A 27,960-nucleotide genomic window follows, 5' to 3' on the forward strand; every position below is an offset into this window, starting at 1 on the left:
TGACTTATTCAAGAAAAAATCTATTTACTCGTAAAAAATAGCTCAAATAAATTGAAATTTTAAAAGATTTTTTTTAGGCCATCCAAAGTATCTACAGAGGTCAGTATACAGGGCTGAGGGCATCATAAAGCCTCTGTGCTGCCAGTTCCACCATTTCACGAAGGGATTCGTCATCTTCGCTTCCTGGCTCACAGTCAACTGTCTGGGAACAGAAAGAGAAGGATGTTACAACATCGGGCAACTTCATGCTCCCGTCAGCACCCAAAGCATGCTCGCAAGGGGAAACGAAAAAGCAGCCACGGAAATTATCAAGAGCAGCACTCTATGTTTTTCAGTGGTCTGCCAGCATGTAGAGGAGTTCAGAGAAGACTCAAGCAAGTCCTGCTGAGGAACAAGAAGCTTAATTTCAAGTCTTATGCTCAAAACTGCTATGTAAAATGCATTTTGTGGATTACATTTGATTCGAAATCAAATAAAATCACAGAAGACTCAGTTCCTGGAGATATTATTTTATCTGTGAATTCACTCACACTGTATTAGGGTTAACACTGCAAAACACATGCAGTCACTAGAGGTACAGGCACCACACTGATGTTCCCACATACATGACAACATTTACACAAAAATAATCCAAATAAATTAATTTTTTACTAAAACAAATTCTCCTAGAGAAAGATGCCCACCCCAAACATGAACCTTGATCTACATTCCTGACTGCTCTACTTCAGAAACAAAGGGCAGCATTTGAGTAGTAATACTGTTTTTGGTCCTGTGGCCTTTCTAGACTCTAAGACTATACCTCCTTTAATTCAGTATTGTTACTCTTCTGATTTTTCCATCCATAAAGGTTTGGGGGGAGGAAAAAAGGCACTGAAAACAGCAAACATGCATTTAATGTTACCTAGCAATGTTATTGAAATTCTGTTAACTGTGAAAGCATAGTGTTAACATGGAAAAAAATAAATCCATGTGTCCTGCCAGTCAGATCTACACTGAACAGCTTTTTTATTTTAAAGCAATAAAGTTTTATAAGATACATACACAGGTGAAGAAGGACAGATCTGCCTTGTAAAATCTGGTTCACAATGGCACAAGCTTGCCATTGCCAACACAGACTCTACAGTAAGTGCAAGGTACACCCTGTTTAACTGAACTGCCACTGGGCTTTCTGTCAGTACACAAATCTTACAACAATAATGACGTATTACAAAAATGAAATCAGACTTCTTGATTAAGCAGTATGCATCCTTTTCTAGTCTAGTTACTTTTTTCTTTATTTCAAGAGTTCTTTCACCAGTCCTGTATTTTTCTGTACTATGTACAAACTGAAATGTAGCAATGTTTATTAAAGAATTGAAAGAGATGGCACAAGTTGTGTGTTAACCACTGTAACTCACTATTTTCTTAAGGTAATTAACATTCACTTGTTTTGTTTCAATAGGTAACAAATTTTTGGCAGGGGCTAACCTTTATGTTCTGGGTTTGCAGAACACTTAAAACATTTGTTGTGACCCCTGAAGGAGAGCACGTGAGAGGTGCTCCATAGAATGAATTTACATTATATTATTACTATAAATAGAGGCAATACACAAGCTTTGTTTAACACGTTATTAGTAATGACTATATGTTAAATATATGTTAAATGCTTAAGAATGCTTAACAATATGTTAAAATGCTTAAGAACATGAAGGACATGGCTTTAACCATTCTTTACTATTTTAAATTATTGAAATTACTAGGTGTGATGGCTTCTTAAAGCACCCTTCTAACATGCATGACATCTGTAAGCTAGTAAATTAATAAAGTATTTCTTTTTGTGAGTATTTCAGGCTTTCAACTTAGCTCCAAAAGGATCAAGATGACAAAAAAAATTATTAACAGCATTTCTACCCTGTAACTTTTCAATTATTCAGACCAGAGCCATGCTTTAAAAGCATTAAAAATTATGGGTTAACTCAGTTTCTCTTCTACAATCTTTCTTTAATAATTTTTTTCATACAACTGAGCTGCTGAAAAATACTGGTTTTTTTTTTTTCCAAATGTACTGCATTTGTTGCATAAACATTGCTAGCATTTTTTAGTTAAGAATGCTCTCTGTTTTGATACCAAGTACATTTCCTTAGCAAGTGAGTACATGACAGTGTAGGCAGCCCTGTGTGTCAGACGGGGGACTGCTGAACGCAGCACACACAAAGGTGCTTTGCTTTACATACCCGAGTGTCCAGGGAGATGTTGGCAGTCTTTCCATCCACTGTGATGCACAGCACAGAGTCATTTTTGGAACTCACACAGTCCTCTCCAAACATATCCCTAAAGCAAAGACCCAGGAGTGTGAGGTGTGGCCAAACAGCAAACTTAGGCTTTTCTATTAACCCTGGGCTCACTTTGCAGGTGAGGACCACCTTTCAGCAACAATTATTAAACTCGCTCCAATGTAATTAAAAAGATCAATCTTCATTATGACAGTGGTATCAAATAACAGTAAGGATTTTACCAAATCAATCTCATAATAAACAAAGGGAAAGATTCCTTTGATTTCAAAAGAGGCAAGAATTCTACACAAATAAAAGAATACACATCAGAGTAAGTTTTAAAAGAGATGTGATCCAAAGTTGTTTTCATTAGCCATTTGTAGCATAACTTTGGGAGACAACTCAAAAATCTGATTCTGTAAGACATAATTGGGCCCTGTATTCAAAATTTTAATGATGCTGAGAACTTTTTATTGTACCTCTTTCTTTACTTAATTCCTGGCCTTCACAGAAATTAGACTGAAGTAAATTTGCATGAAGTATTTTTACACAACTATCTTTAAACTCTCTTATACTAAAACTATTCTATCTGTGTGGTTAACATTGCTCATTTTCCTTTAGAAAAATATACACCAACTTACTGAAGCATGATCTCCATTCTCTTCCTATATACATCCATATCTATTTTTTTGGAAATCTTATTTACTGCAGCTGAAAAGAAAAAAAAAAATTACTTTCACAGACATTTACTGGGAGGGAAAAATGGCTAATTGATAGATGCTATTCACAAACTGACTTTCCTGAAAAACAATAAAAAAATAAAATATGTATGTTTAAACAATTTATTAAAAATGAGAATCAAGGAAATGCATACATTTCCATTTTATATTCCTGTTCTCTCATCACATTTTAAAGTAATAAAAAAATTCACAATTCACATTCTGACTTTTTATTTCTCCCGTTTATTCTTAACACTCATTACATCTCACATATCCTTTACTTAATAGAGAAAATAATTTACTTTTATCAGTTGTTTATAATCCCTCCATTTTCTCTTATTACACAAAACTACCACATCATGGAGGTTGGGAACATGCAGAGAATAAAATAAAATTAAGCTGGACAGATTTATTTTATACTGAGTGAGCAGTAGTAATAAGCACAGACATTCCTGGAATATATTTCAGCATAGAGGAGTTGAAATAAAAACAATAAATTTTTTTAGACCTGGTTTCAAAATTCAGAGGTAGTGTAAAACAAGTGATTTTCTTTTGAACATGATTATTTAAGTATTTGATTGTTAGAGTCAGAAGTCTGGAGAAAAGGGTAGTTGTGAAAATTGGTACCCTTTTCATTGATGGATACAAAAACTTCAAGTCTTTTGAAAAACTGGTTTTCAGTACTTCTAAATCAGCTGAAGAGTTCAGAACACAGTGGCATTAAGTTTCTGATTAATTATTTGAAAAATTTTACAACTGCAAGTGATCGAGCTTAAATCTTAATAATAATAATTAAAAACTCAGAATTAATATATTAAAATTTACCATTCCTCTGAATGTACTAAGCAAGATATAATTTTATCCTGGGAATGAGATAAACACAGGCACATGGTCAGCTAAGCAACAATAACTTCAGATATTTTAATTTGATCTCTTTTGATCCTGTGTACATACCCTAAAATACCAACTGCAAGAACTCTTTAGAATGTTTTTATCCCAAATCAGAACAAAAAAAAAACAACTGAAAGAAGCCACACCTGAGATTAGCAGACAAAATCAGCACCAGAAAACAACAAGGGAGATAATGCTAAAAGGCACATAAAAATACAAAGAAATAATTTCAGGGCAGTGGAGGATGGAGATTCTAGATACTGTCACTAACAAATCATACAGAGAAAGTGTGGACTATGAAAACACAAGGTAGGACAGATACTACAATAAGAAATTTAAAAAATCTGGCAAAACAGTGAAATAGTTTTTCCATCTGTATAAAGGAAGAAAAAAAAAAGAGGAGGTCAAAGTATCATTCAAAAATAAAATTTCTATTTTTGGTTGGTCTCATAGAGCAGAACAAGAGCACATGGCCAGAAGGACTTACATAGTGAAAATTATCACAACCAAGATCAGAACATTTCACTCTGAATTTGTTTGGGTCAAGGTGACTGGAAAATCTTTACCCCCAAACAAAGTAAGAACTGTTATGGAAATTTATAAACTCAGGTGAAAGGATTTTTAACAAATATGTTGAGTCAGGTATGGGACTAAACCCCTAAGGAACACTGACTGCTATTATACAAAATTATTAAAATATATAATAAAAATACAAGAGAGCTAATCCAGTGAAAATAATCCAGTGAAAATATCTGTCCATATCGAATCATAGAATCAAAAAATGGCCTGGACTGGGCCATACAAAACTTAATCACTTTAGGTTTTTTTTGTACAAGGTTTAAAACTTATTTTTAATAAGGCCATGTTTTCCACAGGCAGTTATCGGTTGCCATGTAAGAGAAAGTTTCAACAAATGAACATGTCACAAATAATGAAGACCAACCTGTAATTCTGTTTTAAGTAGCAAATTTTACTCCCTAGTAAGTTCCATAAGGCAAGGAAATACAATAAGGGGATTGCAATCTATTGGAAGGCATTATTTCCCTCTAAGCTTGATGCAAAAAAAAAAAAAAAAAAAAAGGAAGAAATGCCTCAGTTAAATAAACATGCATTAAACTTATACCTTTCTGTATTTTGGGGTTTGACTGAACTTCCAGTATCACTGTTGTCACAGTGTCTGCATACATATCATTAGCAGGATTTGCCACCCACTAGAAGACAAAAAAATAAATTCATGATTTAGACTGAGTGAATAATTCAGCATAAAGACAATATAACATTTATTGCATTCTCCCTTTGGCTTTTCTCTGAATTCCAGCTTCAAATGGCTGTTATACATTTCACACCAAATAATTAACTACTTTTAACTGGGTGTACTTCAGTAACTTCCCATGAAAAATTCAAACTTTTGAATGTTTCTGAGAACATTTACAAAATAATTAATTACCACAACGCTTTGGGGGAGGAAGGAACAACCATTTGATGTTATTTTCAATTACTATCTACCAAATGAAAAAAGGACACCAAATCTGCCATTATACTCATGAGATCCAGCAAAAAAACCCAACTGGCACTGGATAAATCAAACAACACACATCCACACAGGACCACAGCTCAAGGGGAACTTAGTTCTAGCCTTTACTCGTCATACAACAGAAAACTCCTTAAAACACTGAATTCTGCATGGCATCTCTATGGTATTATTTTGAAGAAACTGGAGAACAAAATACTTCTTTCTCCCTCACCGATGCCCACCTCAAGGACTACCATGCCCGGTTCCTGGATCACAGTAATATTTTTGAAAACCTTCAGGGCTGGTTTTTGTTGGATTTCTATTTCTTCTACATCACCTAAGGAGTGACAACAAAGAGTTAGCAATAATGAAATTATACTGGAAGCAAGACTAACTTCATTCATGTGAGAAAATAAGTCAGTTTGAGGATAAGAGAGGTTGTCTGTTATCACAACTGCTCAGAGTAGCTCACAAAATGGAACCCCATATTCTCTTCCCTTACCTGACAATATTATTTTCTTTGTTCTGGATTGTTTGGGGGTTTTTTATTAGTTAATTTTGGCCACTTGACTTGGTTTGAATCCTCGTATTTGACTAGCTTAGTACACTGAGTACATCATCAAAAAAGAAAATATATGAGAAATTTAGTTAATTCTGCTCAATTTGCAGAAGTAACCAGCTCTTACCCCTTAAAGGATAAACCATTGCTCACATAAGCATAGAGCTTAAATGAAAAGCACTTGTGTGCCTGCTAGCACTCGGGTTATGAGACCTGAACCTCAACTGAATATAGGTGTTCTCTTCACTAGTGACATGAATTTGGTTCTGACACTAGAGAATTTTAAAAATTCTGAGCTTTAAATCTGGGAAAGGAATCTGCAAGGTGAGTGTAGAATAGGAACTGCCCCTAACCCTTGAGAAAGCCAGTGAGAGTCACAGTGTCAGGTTTAAATGGCTTCTCATCCAGAAAAAGCCAATTTGTGCCTCTTGCAGAGGCACAGACGAGGCTGTCTGTCCCAAAGGAGGCCAGAGTCCTTTTTTTGATTAACTGGATGGCATCAGTCATTCCATTTGGGGCTAGAGATACAAGATCAATTAATAAAGTTTCCATCAGAGTGGCCAGAGCATTCACTTTGGGGGCTGACAGAGACAGAAATCAGCCTATGCTCTATATTGCTATATGCTCATCACTTTGTAATATGAATGCAGTAGAATCCCCCCCAAAGCTGTGTCACACTCATAAATTGCATCTGGCAGAAGCTGCATAGTCTAATGAAAGCTGTAAAATACAAAGAAATCCCCACTCAGAAGACCTCTGAAGGCTGGAAGTTGTTTTAAAGGCTGGCCAGTGTAACTCACGGCCGTGTCCTGCCCAGCACACACCAGTGAGTTTCTGCAGCTGGTAAGAGAGCAGATTGAAAGGGCCCGTGTAGGGAATGGCTTGGGTCTGGGTCACTGTGCTCATCGCCAAGTCCGTGTAATCTGAAACCATTTGAGAAACAGCATGTTAGAAACGACCCCTCTGAATTTACTGTCTAATAAACAGAACTGTCATCACAGATAAATAATAGCATTGCTACATTTAAGACAAGGAGGCTGAAAAGAGCAATTTGTAAAGGGGAAGGTGGAACACCTGTTATAAGATAAATAATGTATTTGTGGTTAGGAAACCAGCTTGTTTTATTGTCCTGCCTTTACAGACAAACAATGAACTGCTTTCCCCCAAGCTCCTCTGACCTCAGCTTTAATTCCTCTTCTATTCTGAGAACAGATCAATTCCCTGAGTAATAAAAAGCATAGGTGGATTACACAAATATTTTCTGTGTTCTGTAGCTTTTTACACTAAAATCTAATGACATTTTAGAGAATGGTAGGACTATTGATTGAGGTCTTTTTTGGTTCTCACTGGAATGTTTTATGCATATTCTTTCAGAGGAAAAGGTTTTAAGTAACCAGAAGGGAAATGGAATTTTGCTTCTTTTCTGTTAGAGAAAGGAAAGATTTTAAATTTGAGCGAACGAGTTAAATGCGTTTCATCTCACTACAATAGTTCAGAACTTATAGCAAATAAGAAATAAAACTAAGATGTTCACTAATTGCTTATGAAACACAAAACTGCTGGAAAAAAACCTCAGAATTATAAGTGTTTTAATGACACAGTAAGTTTCAATTATCCACTGATCACATGACTGTCTGTACTTACTGGAGAGGTCACATGGAGAAAGGATGTGATAGTTAAAATTTCTTTTAACTAGGATTCCAGAAATTCTCTGTCCTTGCTCTGGTTTCTTATCTGCTAAAGATCCCATCACCTGGAGAGAAAAACATATACAGTGCAACAAAACAATCTGAAGCATTCACAGCATCAAGTAATTATGGAGATGAAATATGGTTCTCTCAGAAAAATCAGAGTATAAAATTAACTCTGTAAACAAAAGAAGGTCAGAGTAACCTAAAAACTTTCTGAGACATTAACACAAGAATTGTTTGTAAGAGTGAAGAACCAAAAAAACCCCAAAACAACAAAAAAACAACCTCAAAATAAAAACCCCTGAACCAAACCCCAAATATAACTAAAACAAAACGTTCACATACTTTGAGACCCTGGAAAACATGTAATTTTAAATCAATTAAAAAAAGAGGCTAGGAAGATAACATGCAGTTTTTACACCAGAAGAGAATAATTCCATTCTACATATAAGAAAACACTGATTTCATACCTTGGCAAGTTTTTCTCCCCGGAAGTTTAATGTCACAGCTTCAGTATTCCTAGGATTATGGACTTCTATATGAACTTCATCATTATCCTCATACTCCCGTATCAATGCTGCTTTCAATCTGGCCATTTCATTCTGCTCACCATGAACTAAAATCTATAAAAAAGACAGTTTTCCTTTTAGCAGAATTTATTTGTCCAACCAGACATGTTTAGTAAGCAAATTATCCAAGAAAACTGCCATATTCAATCTCATCTTTATACAAATGCAATTCCACGAGGTCACAGTGTAGCAAACGTGAACTCAATTACAGTTCTGTGTCTGTGAATTCTCTGCATTATTTGAAGGGTGGGATTTCACAACCCTGAGTATCAGTTGAAAAATCCATGCCACCAGAGTGCATTCCAGAGATCCCATTTAAGTTTTCACACACAAATATATTGTTGTACTATGAAAGGGAAGTATTAATTTAAGTTCAACAGAAGTCAGTTAGCTTTATATTTTTGTGCCTGTGTGTGTAGATATAAACATAATAAACATGCAATTCAAACAGGATGCTTCACAGTTCACCATTTTCTTTGCCAAGTTAATTCTCTTCTCTTCTGTATTTTTCTTATCTATGTATGCACACTGTTTCACCACCAGTTTCAGATCCTAGTCGCTGTTGTCACATTCTGGTCCTTCACACTTTCTTCTTCCCATGATTTGCTCATGCTTTTCCCTCTAAGTGCTGCCTTTGTCTTTTGCTGTCTGCACATACCTTCAATTGATGTTTTCTTACTTATTTCAGGGCCAATTCCAGTGAATTATTCCAATACCAGCATCCCCAACTTAACGTTGGTCCATACTGCATCTTACTTCCCAAAACACTGCTGAAACAGATTATGTCCTACACCATTGTCTGGAAAGTCATCCCCAGGGATCCCACATCCCACTCAAGAACAAGCTGATTTTTACTTTGCCAAGATAACTTGACAAAAAATGATTAAAATCTCCACCTTTAATTATTCAAAGCACAGGGATGCTGGCTACTGCTAGACACCAGTCCCTGCCTTGACTGTGAGCTGGTTTGATGAATCCCACTCTGGAGAAAAGGGCAGCATGGATACTGACCACGTGTGGAGGTTTCAGGGCCCGGATAAATTCACTAGTTTGTTGATAATCTGTGTGAGCAGAGAAAGAAATGTAATCCACAGACATCTTCAGTGGGAGTTTTTGCCCTGACATAGTTGTGATCTCTTCAGGTTCAGACATGATGTGCTAGAAAAGAAAAAGCACCTTAATTTAAAAAAGTAAAGCCTCCTATAGACACCGTATAACTAATGCTTTACATTTCAAATATCAATGAAATAATAGTGGCAGCCTCGTTAAATGTAAAGCAAGCAGTGAAAAAAATCTCAAAAATTTCCCAGAACACACACTCACACATGAAAAACACATGCACAACACCCACCATTTCATCCTCAGCAGATCTGGGGGCTCATCCTTCTTCCAGATAAATCTCTCTGACTTGTATCAAAACAGTAACAAGTGTGTGATTTCTATCTCTAAGGGCAGAATTAGATGCTGTGGTTGCTCTTAGATGCTGGAATGTGGAAGGATTTCATTCCCTACAGATGCTCAATGGCACACGGTGCACAAGGCAGTCTGGTCTCTAACATATAAGTAGTGTTAGACTTAATATCAACTTCTCTAGAATTAGGATTAGGGCTACCTTCTTGAAAAATTAAGCAGTGGAGAGGTCTAAAGTACCAGTCATTCTTTCTCATGACAAGATAACTGCCCCTAGAAAAGATTATTCTACATAACATCACTGGAAATGACCATATGCAAATTGTCTATACTTTTCATTAGTACTAGCCAAAAGCAATCACTTTTGACTACATACTCATACATACCCACAACTACAATCTCAGTGAATCAAACAAAGACACTTCCTATTGACCAATTCTTTTAAAACCTAACACGAATGCAACCTGTAATTAAGAGGCTGTGGTGCATTAGCAACTCACCTTAGCAAGAGTTCCTTCAACGCAGTACCCTGCAATAATGACTCCATTTCTCTTATCTGTGCACCAGCTCTCAAACAACTCCCTGGATAAGCCACTCTGCATCATACCTGGGGAAGCCATCACAACACTGGGGCCAATGTCATCAAAGTGATCCATACTCTAGAAGGACACAGTGGGAATATCAGTTACCACAGCTCACTTAAACCAAGGACAGCCCAGCTGCACCCTTAAACAACGTACAAGAAGGGCCCTGTGTTCACAGATTATACCCCATCCTCACAAAAAGTGCCCTTTGCAGGAAAATTCACCTTACTGATACCCACAAGGACTAAACTGCAAGCACAGAGATCTGAAGTGGAAAAAATTTTGGTGCATAAGCTTCCCTCAAAGAGCTATCTAAGCACTGGGACAGCAAGACATAAACCTGCACCTAATCAATCTATTAGGATATTAAAATTATTGATTGGCTCAGCTGATTAGAGCATGGTGCTAAAAACACACCAAGGTTGTGAGTTCAGTCCCTGGAGGGGCGACTCACTTTAGGGTTGGACTCCACGATCCTTGTGGGTCCCTTCCAACTCAGAATATCCTGTAATATCAGGATATTAAGCATGCAAACTATTGAGCAAATATGAACTCTTCTGTCACATTCACCTTTTTGTAAGAATCTCAAGCTTACCTTCAGATTACTAATATGCTTGAAAACAAAAGGATTGTTGATGTTAATTTGCTTGCGGATTTTGTCATTCATGGCATTGACATACGTCTGATAAACTGCCATACATTTCTTGGCCAAAGAGGAGGCATAGTATATGGGGATATCATGGAGTTCAGGATGATTCTGCCAGTATTCATCTAAAAAAAACAAAACAAACAAAACAATAAAAAAGAACGAAACCAAAAAAACCCAGCCACCAAACAACAAAACACAAAATTCCATCCGCAGGATTATTTGTTATTATTATTTGCATTTTTAGTACAGAAAATCACCATCACAGCCTTTGCTTTCACCTGCTTTTCTAACACAGTCACCAGCTAGAACTATATACAAGCAGTACAAACAAACAAACAGGCAAACAGACATGACAAAGGTGAACTTCAGATCCTTTTGGCAGGTCAAATTTTAATCAACCACCAACTTCAGCTACAAGGATTAAAGTATACATGACACTACACTGCATTAAGTCCACATTCATAACAACAGAACTTTTATTACATCTCTACACTAAAGCTAAAATGTCCCTGTCAAATAGTAATTACACATCAAGGGCCAGGGACACCTGCACACAGATTTATTTGTTCATGAGAAATCACTGTATGAACATTCTGTAAAATAAATCCATGGAGTTCAAGGTGAGAAGGAATCACTCCATTATAAAGCCTGGCTTCATGTATAGCACCAACAATTCTATTTTACAAGCCCAACTGGAACAAAATCAAGGAAAGAGCCTCCATAAATCACAACTTATTTTATCATTGATGACAGTAGCCATGACCTTTCCTAAACACAAAGAAGAGATCAGAATGCAGCTGTACAAATATAACTCCTCCATTTTACCATTTGGATACATTTCTGCTAGTCTGAAAGATATTTATGCTGTACCTTTGAGACACCATAGTCCAAAAATAGAGGTACACTCTTTTGGCTATATTTGTGCATTTACAATGACATTATAATGTGCTTTTACCTAACATTTCTGATTTGCAGGCAAAGCTTCTCACAACATTTCAGAGAGGCTCACTGCCATGGCTACCTTAATAAGCTCAGGTGTAAGGTGGAAACAGCCAGTGAAAGATAACCAGTCACAAACTCAATTCATCATCATAATGTTCTACACCGTTACACAGTATTTTATTTTTGTCATACACTTACAGAAAGAAGAAAAATAAACAGAGAAGCCTGCAGACTCAACTGCATAGGTATGTGAGATGCAATTGCATTTTCTACCTAATTAAGCATCCAACTGCATGTCTAGCTTTCCTAGATATATTTTAAAGCTTATCTTTAGAAACTCAGTTTAATATCTACACACAGCAAAGAGAGGCAAACAAATTACAACCTAATGGCCACGCAGGGTTGAAAATGTTCAGTTTTTATGTTCTCTATAAATTAAACCCCCCCAGCAATCACTGAGAAGTAGTAAATAACTCTACAACATCAAATACTACCCCGTGCCTAGATATGAATGTGTTGTTAACATTTGAATAGACTAGTAAGACATTTTGAAAACAAACTAGTTTCTAACAGAGAGCTAAATTGAAATGAAAAGTGAGAAAGATTTCAACTAGTTTAGAGATCACTTCATATTCAACACCCCTAAATATAAGCATTTTAAGCTTGAGATAGTTTTCTTTTGATCTTGCCAGCCTTTAAACGAGCAGAAAGACTAGTGAAGAAAATCATGTAACATAGTACAGATTAAATGTGCTAAAAGGAAGAAAAGAGGCCTGGGAATAATTTACTTAAAATCTGTTTTTGCTTAAGTACCTTGTAACAACTCTCTATATATTTTATGTGAAGTAGCTTGTTTCGTTCATGGGTAGTTCTCACTCACTTTTGTTCAAAAGCCTAATTTACTTTTTGTTATTATTAGGACTTCAGAAGTGTTAGAAGTGTCTTCTGTGGTCTTCTAAGCTTTTCCTATATAGAGTTTTTCATACAGGTTTGTAAATCGAAGTGCAAAAATAGCAGAACTTCAGAAGAAAATATATCCTTTTTTAGCAGTACAGTTTAAATAAAACAGTTGCTGTTGTAACTTCTTGTTGTTGTTTTTCTATTTGTAATAATTGTCCCTAATTGCTGAAATCCTGATTCAAAAAGATTCAAAAGCCAAGCACATATTACCACACCATCATCTCCTCCTTTCTAGGTCTCCCATCCTACTTCACAAAGCAGAACTGCTGGTTGGTTTACTGACCTTTTGCATTTGTACAAACATGCATTATATATTAAATTATCAGGTAAATAACACGCTGTAAAATGGCTGAAGAGTTGTCCAAGGAATTATGATACCTGAAAACATTCTAAATCCCTTTCTGTGCCTTTCCATTAAGAGCAGCTGGGAAGGTACATACCTAAGATGAGGAGCAGCTCTTGAGCTCGACCCAGGGCAAACACAGGGATGAGACCTCGGCCCCCTCTGTTGACGATGTCGTGGACGGTGTTGCAGAACCGCGCCTCCCGCTCCTCCCTCTTCTCATGAATGTGAGTGCCATACGTGGATTCCTGCAAATGGAGAGACAGAGCAGTGAAAGGGCTGGCACACAGAGTAATTCCTGATCTTCTCTGAACCCAACAAAAAAAAGCAGATAAACGTGCTGCTGTTAACGTGTTGAGGAGAGGAAGGAGAGGGGTCAAAGAGAGGGAAAAGTTTCCCCAAGTTCCCAAAACCACCCTGCCAAGGCAAATAACCAAAACTTCCCTGCTCCCAAATCCCTCCAAGCAATTTGGACACACAGATCCTGCTGGTACTAAAGAAGTTAGAGCTATTAATTGCAATGCTTCTTTTAAGAGGTTTCAAATGTAACACACTTATTTTCCTATCTGGAAATGCTGTCAGAGCTTTGATGATCACACTGACAGGGCCCACAGTGGTACATGTGCCATGGTTTAACCCCAGACTTCAAATATAGGAATTACACAAAACACAAACTTTGATGTGACTTAAAATTAGATTATCAGTTAGAGAGAACACTAGAAGGGACACAGTAAACGAAATAATTCTGAAAGTTCCCAGTGTTTGTTTCCAGCTAAAACTGCTCCTTATAAAGTTAAAACTGCTCCTTATAAAGTTTCCCTTGAGTTGCTGTTTTCCAAGCATGGATTCAGAATAAAATAATTTCACTCAGAAAACAAAACAAAAAAATGGAATAACACTCAGGGCCCCTCCACCGAGGACAAATCCTTTACATATCTGGAAGTAGGTTAGAATCTACTAAAAGAGATGCCTGGTCAAATTTGGGCTAGTGTAACGCAAGCCAAAATCTAATAAATCTCCCATCTCAAAAAGGTCTGTCTAGAGCCTTAAGGAGCTTCATCAGAAGAATTATAAAATTGTAATTAGACTTTTCAATACAATGGGAAGCAATGTCAGAGCTCTGGACACCCAAGTATTTTGGATATTTAACACAAATCCCTACCTCTAAATCTCCACTGTCTTTGTCATTCCATTTTGGCTTTAGCCAAGTCATACCCCTAATCCATAATTAACCACTAACAAAAAGAAATAATTTTGCACAACTTACAATTATAAGAATGTCGGGTTTAATATTGGGAATCTCAGCTGCCATCAGGTGTCTATCTTCCTGCCTTGAGAAATCACCTGTATATAACAGCTGTTGGAGACAAAGAGAAGCAGGTGCTCTGGTTACAGGTTCTTACCAGGCAGCAGCCTTTAAAAGACTGTGCAAAGATGGTTTTAATAAATTTCTGATAACAAGGTCAGCTGTACTTTAAATAAGACTCTTCTTATATGAGCAGTGCTTACATTTTTAGGTCAACAGTACTTCAAGTATTTAAACTTCAATAGTAAAGGTTTTTCAAGCAGTAACATCATTCCAACAAAACCAGGTAAACAATTATCAAGCTCCTATTTTTCATTTCAGATATCAAGGTGCCATTTTCAGCCTTCTGCATACTTGCACTGACCCCAAAGAAGTAAAAATAGACATAACATAAAATACAGCAACTCCTACAAGGAAGTAAATCAAAATCAAACTGCATTTACATACCAGAATGCAAATATAATGAATAATCCAATAAATTATTCATTAAAAATTCTTCTAATATTTTCTGATACTAAGAAAGCCTGTAATCCAATTGATTTTCCAAATGGAATAATCATGTTCCCCAACACACCAAGAAGTAATTTTTAATAGTTATTTATTTTTAATGGATTCTTAACTGCAGGGTGGAATGGAACTCTCTGTGCCCAAACTGATGGTTTCAAAATTGACATGTTTTTATTTAACAATAATTCCATTGATGAAAACGTGAATAATAAATAACATACAGTCAGTGACAGCAGACACCTGGTCTGCCAGGTTAAGCTACTATCACAGGGAATTAATGAGAATAATGATATTAAAACCTAGTCTATTGGAGTCATGTGTAGTAAGAGGGAAATTTTCGTCATCATGCCTCAATCAGAAATAAAACCAAAAAAGAAACACTAAGAGATCTAAATTTTCTTGTGATCATTGTAAACTCAGTTCTATTTCTAGGATTTTTTTAAAGTTAAAACTCATATAATTCTCAATTTTTATAAATCATGAACAAACTCCTACTGGGTAGCAAGCCTCAGAACCAACTTCTCTCTTCCCTCTTCAGGGCTGTGTGAGACTTCCCTTGGACAGTGATTATCCTGCTGAACTCCAACTCAGGAAACATGTTTCAAGTATCTGGTTTTGGCACAGTGCTATCTGTGATTATATGATTTACTTAATCCCTCTGTGCCTAAAATTAATAATCATCTTATTTCTTTAGGTACTTTAGCACAGGAGTGTTATGAGAAAAATGTAACTCACATGCATTGACAAATGCCATATAAGAACTTGAGACAGGCAGAGACATAAATGAGAATTACAGAAACAAATATCTGTTCACAGATTTTACCAAAATGCAGCTTCCACACAGCTGCCTCAGCTACCACCTGCCTCTGATCAGCCCAGCAAGGGAAACTACAAGTTCAGTGCTCTAAATCTGAGTCATGTCTCAGACTCCCATACAATCCAAACATCTTACCTGATCTGTGTCACTTGCCAGTTTAAATCAATGAGAAAATACATGTCCTAAGCCAAGGCCTTTCCCCCCTGACCTGAGTCCAAGTCTATTGGACAGCTCCAGCCACAGTGGTGGGACATAAGAGACAATAATAATTACTGGCTATATTAGTACTCAGGCTTGATTTCAACTTGTAAGAAAGAGAAAATACCTTCACACCAGCTATTTCAATCATAAACATGGCTGCTCCCAGAACGTGGCCTGCGTGGTAGCACCAGAATTTGATTCCTGCCACCTCCTTCACTTCATGGAAGTTGATGGTCTCAATCTTGTCCATGCTTTCTTCGAGGTCTGTTTCTGTGTACAGCATGTCATCCGCTGAGATGTTACTGGGTACAAGTGAAATGGCGAAATATCAGCTCATCTGAACAGCTGGAAAAAACTTCCTGGGTTTTCCCCACTGACAGATTTCCATTCCGTAACGCCACATTTCCCACGTTAGAAATCAAGCCCAGCTACTCTAATGTAGCTCACTTAAGGAGAGTTAAAGCATCTTTCTTTTGAAAGGCCATGCTAGAAGAGTCTTTTTGGTTAAGTATCTGCTCTGTGTTTCTCAAAAGGTACCAGAAAGATACCCAGGCCTGGGCAGAGATCTACAGCTCAGCCAGTAACAGTCCTCAAAAACCACACGGATCCATGCTTTTCCTACCAGCCCAGAACAAACAAGTGAAAAGAGGACTGTTCATCAGGTTTCTGATCCAAGCTCTAAACAACTGAGTCGAGATACACTCAGGACCACTGCAGTCACATGGAAATAATGTGTCAAGGCACGACACACAAGAAAACAAAAAACATAAGAGAGAAAAAAACCCCCAACATGTAAGTAACAGAACCCTCTTTCTATATTTAATATTTGATCTGTCCTTGTCCTGAAGAGTGAATTGTATCTTTAGGAGCTTAAAATTCACTACAAACTATCCATGAGGTAGTAAAATGATTCATCACTTCTAATCTGGTTATAGGTAATGTTGCTACTTATGACAACATCCAGGTTCATCCAGCTACTTTTGGCAGCTTGACCTAAAGTTTCCTGTTGGAAAGGGAAATAGGTGAAATAATTCAGGAAGAGACAGCCCCCAGGTTAGCTTACCTGACTTTAACATAGTCTGAAAGAAGCCATCTGTAAATAGCTTTTGTGGCATGAGTCATAAATGTCCTTCCCTTAAAACTTGTTTTCTGTAAAAACCATGGCAAAGCCCCACAGTGATCTAAATGGAAGCTTAAAATAGACACACAAATCCAATTAATACATTCATATTACACAGCACTAATAAATAATATCTATAATTCACTCCTTCACTGGACTAACACGATGTCATAAAAATCCAGAAAAAGAATTTCCAACCTTGTTGTTAACTGTGCTGGTCTATGTTCTGCAGACTGGTAACTAGAAACATGACCAAGAAAAGATAAAACTAATACAGGAAATTCTCCAATAATTGCCAATACTATACATGTATAGTATTAGAATTACCTTATTTTTGTGATTTCTGTATAGATTTAGAGGTAGAAAAGGAACAGGAACCAGGGACAGTAAACATCAAAGATACATGAAAGCTAAAAACATGATCCTAATTTTGCAAGTTGCACATTACAGAATAAAACACGATCTCTGAAAATTAAATTATTTGTTCACACTTCTAGTTAGACCCATCTTAAGAAACTACTTTTGAAATACAGGTAGAACAAACACATACCACAAAACTCAGGATTTTATGGAGAGCTTTTTATTACTGATTACATCATTTAGAAATGGCTCTCCTTGTCTCTCAGCCACTAAGCAATACATAAACCACATTCAAATCTTCAAAGTCTCCAAGAATCTTTCTAATCAAAGCCAACAGAGCAAAAAACATAACCAATATTCTTCTGCAGTCTTTGTGTAGAAAACTCACTACACAAGCTATCACAATGGTGTTAAAGCAGGCCAGGCTGTAAAACAGTCAGAAATCAGAGTGACCTCAGAGAAGAGCTGTAATGTCAAATGTGAATGAACATCCTCAATATTCAGTCCTTAATTCTAAATGGAGATCCTTCAAACTTTTTTTTTTTAAAAAAAAACCCAGAAACTAGACCTTTACCATCTAAATAACACTTATTTTTCAGCCTCTCTTAAGAACCTACAAGTGAACACAGCTCAGACCATGACCTCAAGTTACTTGTGCTTTTGGGTGCCACTTACTGACTAATAAGGAGGAGATCAATCTCAGCTGGATCTATCAAATCAATGTAAGGAAGAGCATCCATTCCTTCCAGCCCAGGATGGATTCCACAATCAAGCTGGAAAATGAAAGAAAGTTAAAGCTTCTAGCAGAACGTATTAAAAACCCTCTTCCATCTTGGTCTGTGGCATAGTTATTAGTGACTGGTAACTTTTAGCATCACACAAAAAAAGCTTTTTCTTCATTAAGCATTACTTTAGCATTGGATTTCAAGGAGAATGGTTTGGGTTGGAAGCACATACATTCTATATAGGGAGAGGGTTTTATTTTGCAGCACAGCCTCTGTGATGCCTAATGTCATACATGCTATACTGCTCCAGAAGGCTACAAAATGTCCCTTTTCTAGCACTGTCTCTGACTTCAGAGCAGAGGCTGAATTTAACCTGCAACATTTCAGATAATTTTGGTGATCTGAAGTAGCACACTGAGAGGGCATACAAACATATCCATGCAATAATTACCATTATTTTTCTTCCTTTAAACTCCAGAATGATGCATGACCTTCCTACTTCTTGGCCAGCACCTCTGCAAAAGGATATCAAAGTCATGAGGACTGAAACAACTCACACTGCACAGACGTACCCGTAACAACTCACACTGGATGCGTTTACCGGGGTTATTCTTCTGTGTAGAAATAAGAACTGTACGGCCCTTTTAAGCTCAGCTATCCAAAGTACCTGAACAGCTGTACTTATCCCAAAGGAAATGAGGCCCTACGTAACGCAGCAGAAATAAAAACAACCCGTTTGAGGAAATTATTTTGGCCTTTTTTTTTTTTTTTAATGAGCACTCGAGTCTCAAACTATTGGCACATATAATTAAAGTTCACCTAAGTAAGAAATCGGGCCGAATAAGCCTGGAGTAGCATCTCCAAGCCGTCCCCACACCAAAGCCTGTGGGAACGCCACCACAAGCACCCTCAGCCTGCAGCGGCACCTCTCCCGGCGGCTCCCAGCGGCGCTGCCCGGCCCCGGCCCGGCCCCCCGCGCCCCCCGGCCCGCGGCCGCCCCGGCGCTCACAGGGGCCGGATGAGCAGCTGGTCGCTCTCCTCGGCCGGGATCAGCGCCTCGGCTTTGCGCTTGGCCGCCATCGCGCCGCGCTCCCGCCGCCTTCCGCCGCCCGCCGCGCCTGCGCCCGCCCCGCGCGACCCGGAACGGCATCGGCGCCGGCAGCGGGATCGGGAACGGCAGCGGCAGCGGGAACGGGAGCCAGCGGGGCCCGGCGCGCCCGGTGAGCAGTGGCCGCATCGCTCTGTCACTTTTCGGGTTATCGGCCCGGGACGGAGGGAGGAACGGGAAGCCAAGGCGGGATGCGGTGCTGCCCTGCCCGGCTTCCCGGGCCGCCCCTTCCACCCGCTGGGGCAGAGATGCTCCGCGGAAAGCCCGGGAGCTGCTGAGGGCCCGTGTAACGCACCCGGATCGCCCGGGAGCCGCGGGTGCTGAGGCCCCTCGGAGGCCGCTGCGGGGGCGCTCCTGGAGCGGCCGCGGGCGCTGTGCGGGAGGCGCCGGCACATCCACGCTGGGAGCCGGGGCTCGGGGGTGCGCTGGACACCGCCCTGCCCTGCGCACCGCTGGTTGCCCTGAGTGGCTTTTAGTCCGCCGGGGACCCAGTGTTTGCCTAGTGGCGGAACAGCGGCGGCCGAGGGGCTGTGACCCATCACGGCATCGCGCATCTAAGCTCCGCCTTGTGCTACTTTCATTATTTTCTACAGCGTGAGCCGTCTTCCATATGCTGTCATCGTCCATTGTCCTCTTTCTTCCACCTGCTCAAAGTTTCTAAAGTTTTGTAATGATAATAATTCGTCTCTGAAGCTGAGAAACAGAGTTTCAGAGAAACAGGGAGCCAGCATCCCGTTGCTTGACACTGGCCAGCCAAAGTTGAAGCGAAGCAAGGTGTTAGTAGGGCAGGCACGGGACACAGGGTTCTGGAATCCTCTCAGAACTCCCAGGAGCTCAGTTCTAATGCAGTAAATGTACCACATATTTTGCTTAATTTTCAGGATTATGTTAAGTGGTAGTGGCCGTTCCTATGAGTATTCCAGTCAGTAGTTCTTCAGAATTAGGTTGGGGTTGGGATTCAGGGTATTTTGTGGTTTTTTTGTTTGGTTGTGGGGGAGTCTTTAGTCGGGCGGTGGCAGGGGGATAGATTTTGCTTTTTGTTTTGTTTTATTGGAAACACAGTTATTGGAGCAGGGAATGTGTTGTATGCACTTTATAGGGCATTTAGATTGTACTCACAAGTAAAAATCACCTAATATTTAGATGGGGATAAGTTTTAAATTTTGCCTTGTTCCTAAATGTATCTATTTGCATTAGAAACTGACCTTTGTGACATTCTGTAAACTAGGTAGTAGCCTTTTTTGGCAATTCAGAAGGAAAAGGAAGTTTTAGCAGAGAGCTTGAGGAACTTTCCCCAGTCATGCATGAAGAGCGTCAGAGTAAAATTCCTACCTCCATTCACAGAGTCCTGAGCAAATTTCCAGTTTTGGTCCACTTTGGACACAGTCACTGGTATTTGCCTGGACCTCCTTCCTTTGATGATATGACAGGCTTTAATTTTAATTTTTTCTACCTAGAAGATCTTCTTTGATCCAATTATGAAAAAATGTTTAGAAAAGGAAAAAAGCGACACAGCAGCAGCAGCTCACAAAGCAGTGAAATCAGCACTAAAAGCAAGGTAAGCTGGAGGTGGTGTTTATTCTCTTTGGGAAGCCCTTGGGTTTGTTCCAAGTTAACAGTTCAGTGGTTCACTTGCACTGATGGTAGGATGTGATTTCCATAAAATGCCATGTTCCACAAAGAGAACTTTCTACTTCCTTTCATCAGATTCATCATTTATGAGAGTTAAAAATACCTATCAATCATAAAGCCCATGTATTCTGAGATGGATACTCAGTCACTTCCACAGTGAATTGCACAAACACAAGATTTTCTTGCAGCACATAGAAAGGTGTGAAGGAAAAATTAGTACATTTGTTCTTAAATTTTGTCTTTTAAGGACAGTGCCTGGTGCTAGGTACCAAGAATGAGTTTATTCTTCAGTACTTTTTGGTTTCTCAGTATCTCTAAAAGTATTCTTAATTTTGAATAATGTGTACATTTTGTCTGATTAGTTTTAGAATGATGACTTGAATAGTCTGGATTTTCCAAGGTGCTGTTTCATTTCCCCTGCACTGCTATGTTATTTTAAGTATTGGTGACAAGCATGTAGTTGTCAATTTCTTAAGGTAATATTGCAGTACCAGAAATATTTGGACATAACCCTAGGGTTTATTTTTCCTTTTTCTCTGGACATAACCTTAAGGTTCATTTTCTCTTCTTCTCTCATTTCCTCCTTCTTTTAAAATATCTGTGGACTTCTCAAGGGTTCCTGATGAACTTTTATCAGTCCAATCTGCACTGGGGCAGAAAGATAACTTCAGGAAAGAAACAGGTGGTACTGTTTTTTCTTCCCTATCTTCCAGTGCTGCTGAAGTAACTAGAACATAATCTGCAGGGTTGTTTTTTTTTTTAAATAGTAGAGGCAGGACATCTAGAAGTGAATTGTTAACACATTCTCTGTAACTTTGTGATGATGATGATTTTTTTTCTTAGTCTGTAGATTCCAGCCTTGGGGGACTTTCCAGGTCTAGTACTGTGGCCAGCCTAGATACAGACTCCACAAAAAGTTCAGGTACGTAATCAGAGCTTGAGCAGATATGGGTACAGCAGGATTAACTTTCTGTCTTTGTATAAAACAGCAGAAAATGGAAAAGCTTAAGATAGGTATTTTCAGTAATACTGAGTGAATCTGTTAGGTAGCCTGGTAACTAATGCAGGCACAGCCCTAGGCTTCTATTATTAATAATTCGTCTAGGATTGAGTCACTGTTTTCAAAGTAAAGTGTCTGAGGAAGAAAAACTTAGTTGTGCTACCAGTCTATTACCAGCACAAATCTTGTACAGCTTTTTGGATGGCTGTTTTCTGCTTTTCTAAGTTTACATTTGCACCAAAATAATGGAAATAAGATTTGATTTTACTTGTTTTCAGTTACCAGTGTATCACTGTTGGACCAAACAGCTAATTTGAAACAAATAGACCTCAAAAAGTAGAACCAGCTTTTTTATGTTTTCTGATTCAAGGTTAACTCCACATTTGAATTGGCATAACCAGTGCTGCTTATACCAATATCATGTATGCATACAAAGCTGTTGCCTTTACCAAGGGTCTGTTCTAAATCAATCCAGTACAGTTCATTAAAGAGGAGTTAATATACTGTGATAAGTCTTTGATGAAAGTCTGCAAAATTAGGGAATTTATTATGTTAGCCCTGTCAACGGCAATTAGAATAGCATTACAGTTCTGGAAGTCTTCAGAATGGCTTTGTTTTACTTTGTTGCAGGACAAAGCAATAGTAATTCTGATACATGTGCAGAATTCAGAGTTAAATATGTTGGTGCCATTGAAAAATTGAAATACAATGAGAGCAAAAGTCTTGAAGGGCCACTGGACTTGATAAATTACATAGATGTTGCACAGGTAAGTGGGTGACAAAAGGCAATACCAACAAAGTCAAAACATCTTAAACTTCGGTGTGGGCTTTTTTATTTATCCTGTGGTTTGACATCTTTAAATTTTAGACTTACTTGAAGAAAGTGGCATACTTAACTATTAACATATGAATCTCAAAAGCCATCGCAGTTCTGTAATTTTAGGTGACTGGAGAAGATGCACACAGAGAACCATTCTGCAGAAGCAGGCTCAGAGCCAAGGCCCTTTTCATGAGTCCTTATTGAGCAAGTCCCAGCTGAAAGCTGTTACATTGCCTCCAGCACGATTAGGATCAGTATCCAGGAAGGAATATCTCCCCAGATTCTTCACTATTGTAAAACGTTTTCCCATAGAGGAAGATGTCAAGTTTCTGCAAGTTTCATCACTCATGAACCTGTGACCAAAGAACCTTAATAATATTTGGGTCATCCTTGCCAAACTCTGGTTGCTTGTACTTACTTTTGTACTGAAAGCCATAACTGGTTGTTCTCATTAGGTAGCTGATTACATATTTTTAAAAGCACAGAATGTCTGTTTATTGTGCAGCAACTTGCCATTTCTGCATATTTGCTGAAACTATTACTGTAGCCAAACAGTGAAAGGGCTGCCAGTGGAACACGGATCACCTTGGGTCAGTGCAGCATGACAGGCCATGCACGATTTTTCAGCCAACCTGATTTGACCACAGGGCCAAACTCTCCCCTGAGACGACAAATTCCTTTCTGGAACCATGTGATATTTAGAGTAGAATGGAGCAGAATGCAATAGAGTGTTTCTGCGGGAAGGACCCACAGTGACCACCAGTCCAAAGTGCCTGACCGCTTCAGGACTGACAAACAGTTAAATGTGTTGTAAAGGGCATTGTCTTAGTGCCTCTTAAACACTTGACAGGCTTGGGGCATCAACCACCTTTCTAGGAAGCCTGTTCAAGGGTCTGGTCACCCTCTCAGTAAAGAAATGCCTCCTAATGTCCTGTGACCCCTGAATGTATTTCACTTAACATTAAAAGACTGGTGAGTGCTGGGCAGACCCCACAGAGCAGGATCTGAGCAGGGTTTGTGGTGGTGCTGACCCAGTGGACCCAAGTACACATAAATATGTTTTCTGTTATGTATCTTCATTGTTCATGTTCTTCTGTCTGCACTAAAGGCTTTTGTTTGTTTCCCTCCAAAGCAAGATGGAAAGTTACCTTTTGTTCCAGGTGAAGAGGAGTTTATTATGGGAGTTTCCAAATACGGCATTAAAGTTTCCACATCTGATCAGTATGTAAGTGCTCCACCCAACTTATCTTTCTGATGAGAGTTGAAAAGTGCTTTCATTTATTTCTCTGGTAGATGATCTGTGTGACCAAAATGTTATTTCTGGCTTTAAGCAAAAGTGAAACTAACAAGCTCTCCCAGCAGCACTGCTTCATGTCATATCTCCACAGGCTGTGTTTTCCTGGATTTATGACAAAAATAATAGAGATTTTGAGATAGAGCACCAGACAAAAGGCAGGCAAGTCTTTGGTAATACTCTTTGGGCACCATTATTTCGTGGGGGGAAGTAGTGTGACTGTGGTGGCCAAGACCATAGGTTCCTGAGCCCAAGTTAGAAAGGCATTTAGTTCCTCTTGGTGTTTCTGTGAAGAGGGAAAAACAAAGGATGGAGTTTTTCTAAGAATACCTGAGTTGCCCAGCTGTTTTAAGTTCCATCCTTGCACTCCTAATCCAAGAGTTAAGAGTTCACTCTAGCATTAAAACCTCATGATTCTACTTTATTGATCAAGCCTACTTTTTGTTTGCATCATTTCCTACATGTAGTTTATTTTCCTTTAGTGCACTTCAAGTAGCTTCTTTGCTAAAAATAAAAATCCGGTCTCTTCCCGAGGGCCCTCCAGTTGCCTTTGTGTAGCTTTGTGTTGCAGCCATGTGGTTTCCTTCTGGTTGCCCTCAGAGCCCCAGATACCATAAATACTTGGCCTTATGAAGCCTTGACCCATCAACAACCCAGCGATGCCTGTTCATGAAAGCCTCAAGTATGAGCACAGAGAATGGTTGCTTAATGGTTGAATGCTCTGAAGAGAGCCAAAAAGTTTCCTTTGGTCCCTTCAGAAAATAAGCCACTTGTTTCTAATGCCTGGGAGGAAGGGTAGTACTTGTTATTCAGACTTTGAATTCTTTCAAATTCTGTTTTTGCTCTCCTAAATTCTTAATTCTCATTAAAAACATAGGTTACACTATTATTTAAATTCCCTTGTGCTTTGATAAAGATCAAATAGCTAATTTAAGACTTTCATCCATCGCTTTTCTGTCTTCAAGTTGCAAGCACGCACAAGCAGATGAAGCCTTTTGTGGTTAAGCTAGCTTGCACTGACAATTTGTGGCATTGCATTGTTCCCCAAATTCTGGCTGTCTGCATCTGTGTCACTGCAGGCATTTAATTTGTCCTTCAGTGTGTTAGTTCACCAAATTCTTTTCACAGAGTTCCAAAATACTGAAAGGATGGGAAGAAATTGATTTACAAGGAGACTGTACTCAAAAGAATTCTATCATCCCTCTTTTAGTGATAATCCACATACACATTAGTACTGTAGCAAGTTCCAAGCAAGCAGCCCTTGAGAGTTACGAGTAATTTGATGAAGTCTTGGCATCTTTCTTACAGAGATGGGAGGGTGGATGCAGTAAGCTCTAGGCAGGCTCCAGCTGCTCTGAGCATGGTGTGATATTGCTGGTGGTGAGAGCAATGTGAGCAATGAGCTGAGTGAGCTTCAGGATGGAGACATTTTTCAGCAAGGTGACCTGAGGGCTGTGGTGGAGGTCTTTCCCTCCAGAGTTCCAAGGCAGGCAGCAAGCTCACTGCCCATTTCTACAGCTTCTGTATCAAAGTGGGCTCTCTTTAGACCCTTCAGCTGACAGAGACAGGTGTTTGATGCCATGAACACAGAAACAGAGCTGTCTAGAATTCCTAAGACCCTGGAGATGGTATGACTGGAATTGACCAGATGAGTATGATCAGAGGGCAGGATGGCTGGAGAAGAAAGGCTTTGTGTAGGGTACAGCTGCAGAGACCTTGTACTGGGTGTCTTCTACCAATTCCTCTCTGGAATGGCCAAAATCAGAAGTGTTGGAAATCCTGCATCTCTGATGGAGAGTAGACTTCTCCCAGACAAGATCTGTAGAAGAGTCAGGACACATCCTGTGGTTTTGGTCACAAACAGCCTGGCTACAGCCACGTGGCCACTGCCCCTCAAAGCAACTGACCTTGTCCGTACTTTTTTCTGGGAACAGTTTCTTGTGTGTATTCTTCCCAAGACTGAGACAGGGGAAAAATACTGGCAAAGTAAGAAGTTGTTTAAAGTTACCTTTGTGCCAGAATGACAGAGTTTCCCACCTGTCACAGAGGCTGAGTGAGGGTTGGTGAGAAGTGAATGTGCACTTTCAGATTATGGCCAGGAATGTCACCATAGAATCATGGGAGGGGCTGAGTTGGAAGGGATCTGAAAGATCCTCTAGTTCCACTCCCTTGCCATGGGCAGGGACACCTCCTGCTAGACCAGGTTGCTCAAAGCCCCCTCTAACCTGACCTTGAACACTTCCAGGGATTGGGCATCCACAGCTTCTCTGAGCGTGTTCCAGTGCCTCACCACTCCCACAGTAAAGAATTTCTTACCTTAAATTCAATAACCTACTATAAACCTGCTCTTTCAGTTTAAAGCCATTCAAATCCCCTTTTTGTCACTACATGCCCCTGTAAAAGTCCCTTTCCTGCTCTCTTGCAGACCCCCTTAAGGTACTGGAAGGTGCCCCAAAGTCTCCCCAAGAGCTTTCTCTTCTCCTGGCTGAACAACTCTCTCAGCTTGTCTTCGCAGTCCACGTAGGAATGCACTTCTGGAGTAGAAGCAAAAATTAAAGCTAAACTTGTGCTTAGCCACCACTCTTTAAAATCTTGACTAAACTCTCAAGTAAAAAAAAAAAAAAAGGAATTTACCAAGGAAAACTTTTCTCCTTTAAATAAATCTCAAGTAGTCTTTTGTAAGTAAGAATAAAAACATGGAAAACTGAAATATCTGTTGCACTGTTCCAGAGTAACTTTGATTTGCCATGTGCTTTCAGGATGTGTTACATAGGCATGCTCTCTATTTGATTGTAAGGATGGTGTGCTATGATGATGGTCTGGGAGCAGGAAAAAGTTTACTGGCTTTGAAGACAACAGATGCAGCCTCTGAAGAATGCAGCCTCTGGGTATATCAGTGCAATAGTTTGGTAAGAGTTTATGCTTTCAGTATTTAAATTAGGTATTGGAATTCTGATTCCAGTAATCAGATTCTAGGGAGATTCTAAAACCCAAGGCCCTTGTAAAGGCTTTTTGGCAGAAGGATTACTTCAGTGAAAAAAAAAAAAAGGTATAAATGTGTGCTGGCTGAGGAGGGGAAAACAGCCCTGCTGCCTACATTGGATCATCTTTGAGGAAAACACCTACATTCCCTAAAATTGCCAGTGACTGTACTCACCTGAGAAAGCTGTGTCCAGTCTAAAGGGTGCTATGGCAGCACCTATGGACAATCTCCACTTGTATTTCCAAACAAAACAAAAATCTCCTGGGAGCAGGAAGGGATGGAGTGACAATTCTGGTAATAGAGCTTGCAACCATATTTGTAAGCAAGGGAGGTGGTCCCTTCTTATGAGTAGTAGAATTCATTGTTAGGATGCTGTGATAACACTGACCCTTGGCTGGCAGCACTGGGGAACACAAAAAATTAGGTTCTGAATGCTGGTGCTGTGCTATACTGACAGCCAGAACTCTGGCTTGGTTCAAAAGAGCTCGTGTAAGACAGCTCTTACATGTCATTGCAGGCCAGACAGGTGATATCTGGGTCTCACAAAGCAAAATGAAGGACACATTCTGTTTTAAATGAGTTTTGAGAAGTGTAGAAGTTCTTCAGAAGGTGTTAACGTGTGTTTGGGTTTTTTAGGAACAAGCACAAGCCATTTGCAAAGTGTTGTCTACAGCCTTTGATTCGGTTTTAATGTCGGAGAAGTCCTGATTTCCTTCGGCAGCAGTGTTCATGTGGGAGGCACCGGGGCTCCTCGTGACACCACGGACAGCTTGGAGCCTCACACAGTCCTAGGAAAGCCTTACTGTGCAAAGAAGAGCCACACAACCTTGCACATGGTACTCTGGCATTCCCCAAACATGACTTGAAGATTCCATCTTCAGTGTCCAGGACATTACAGAATTTTATATTTAACACAATTTCTCTTTTTCCTAAATCATGTTTTGTATGTTAATGTCAATATTGCAGAAATGTAAAATAAAACTGACACTTGCTTCTACCTCGTTG

The 27,960-nt window shown here is 39.2% G+C and overlaps 2 protein-coding genes across 5 annotated transcripts; one reads left to right on the forward strand and one right to left on the reverse strand.

The window, feature by feature from the left end:
* Nucleotides 1-4: 4 nt before the first annotated feature.
* On the reverse strand, nucleotides 5-19,280 carry CPSF3 (cleavage and polyadenylation specific factor 3). Its single transcript, XM_038130702.1, is given in 19 exon segments — nucleotides 5-202; nucleotides 2,214-2,310; nucleotides 2,894-2,963; nucleotides 4,986-5,073; nucleotides 5,618-5,712; nucleotides 6,759-6,857; nucleotides 7,579-7,687; nucleotides 8,096-8,248; nucleotides 9,206-9,352; nucleotides 10,105-10,263; nucleotides 10,784-10,959; nucleotides 13,180-13,330; nucleotides 14,350-14,439; nucleotides 16,038-16,215; nucleotides 16,977-17,105; nucleotides 18,069-18,166; nucleotides 18,570-18,633; nucleotides 19,128-19,243; nucleotides 19,245-19,280. Coding segments are annotated over 19 exon segments (2,145 nt in total). The 5' UTR covers nucleotides 19,269-19,280; the 3' UTR covers nucleotides 5-100.
* On the forward strand, nucleotides 19,270-27,952 carry ITGB1BP1 (integrin subunit beta 1 binding protein 1). Of its 4 annotated transcripts, none has more exons than XM_038130703.1 (7): nucleotides 19,270-19,338; nucleotides 20,684-20,784; nucleotides 21,702-21,780; nucleotides 22,489-22,625; nucleotides 23,811-23,903; nucleotides 26,732-26,881; nucleotides 27,592-27,952. In XM_038130703.1, the coding sequence occupies exons 2-7, from the start codon at nucleotides 20,713-20,715 to the stop codon at nucleotides 27,661-27,663; spliced, it is 603 nt and encodes a 200-aa protein (XP_037986631.1). In that variant the 5' UTR covers nucleotides 19,270-19,338; nucleotides 20,684-20,712; the 3' UTR covers nucleotides 27,664-27,952. The 4 variants fall into 4 exon arrangements, with proteins under 4 accessions (XP_037986631.1, XP_037986633.1, XP_037986632.1 ...); XM_038130705.1 differs by having other exon boundaries at nucleotides 19,287-19,338; nucleotides 23,839-23,903; nucleotides 26,770-26,881; XM_038130704.1 differs by having other exon boundaries at nucleotides 19,287-19,338; nucleotides 20,687-20,784.
* The last annotated feature ends 8 nt before the right edge of the window (nucleotides 27,953-27,960 follow it).

The sequence above is a fragment of the Motacilla alba genome, chromosome 3 (genome assembly GCF_015832195.1).
Source record: "Motacilla alba alba isolate MOTALB_02 chromosome 3, Motacilla_alba_V1.0_pri, whole genome shotgun sequence".
Lineage (NCBI taxonomy): Eukaryota > Metazoa > Chordata > Aves > Passeriformes > Motacillidae > Motacilla > Motacilla alba.

Excerpts from the sequence above, each read along its gene's own strand:
- ITGB1BP1 (XM_038130703.1), top strand. The coding sequence starts at position 20,713 with ATGTTTAGAAAAGGAAAAAAGCGACACAGCAGCAGCAGCTCACAAAGC. Across the intron at positions 23,904-26,731 it reads TTTCCACATCTGATCAGTAT|GATGTGTTACATAGGCATGC; the intron begins GTAAGTGCTCCA and ends ATGTGCTTTCAG. Across the intron at positions 26,882-27,591 it reads TATATCAGTGCAATAGTTTG|GAACAAGCACAAGCCATTTG; the intron begins GTAAGAGTTTAT and ends TGGGTTTTTTAG.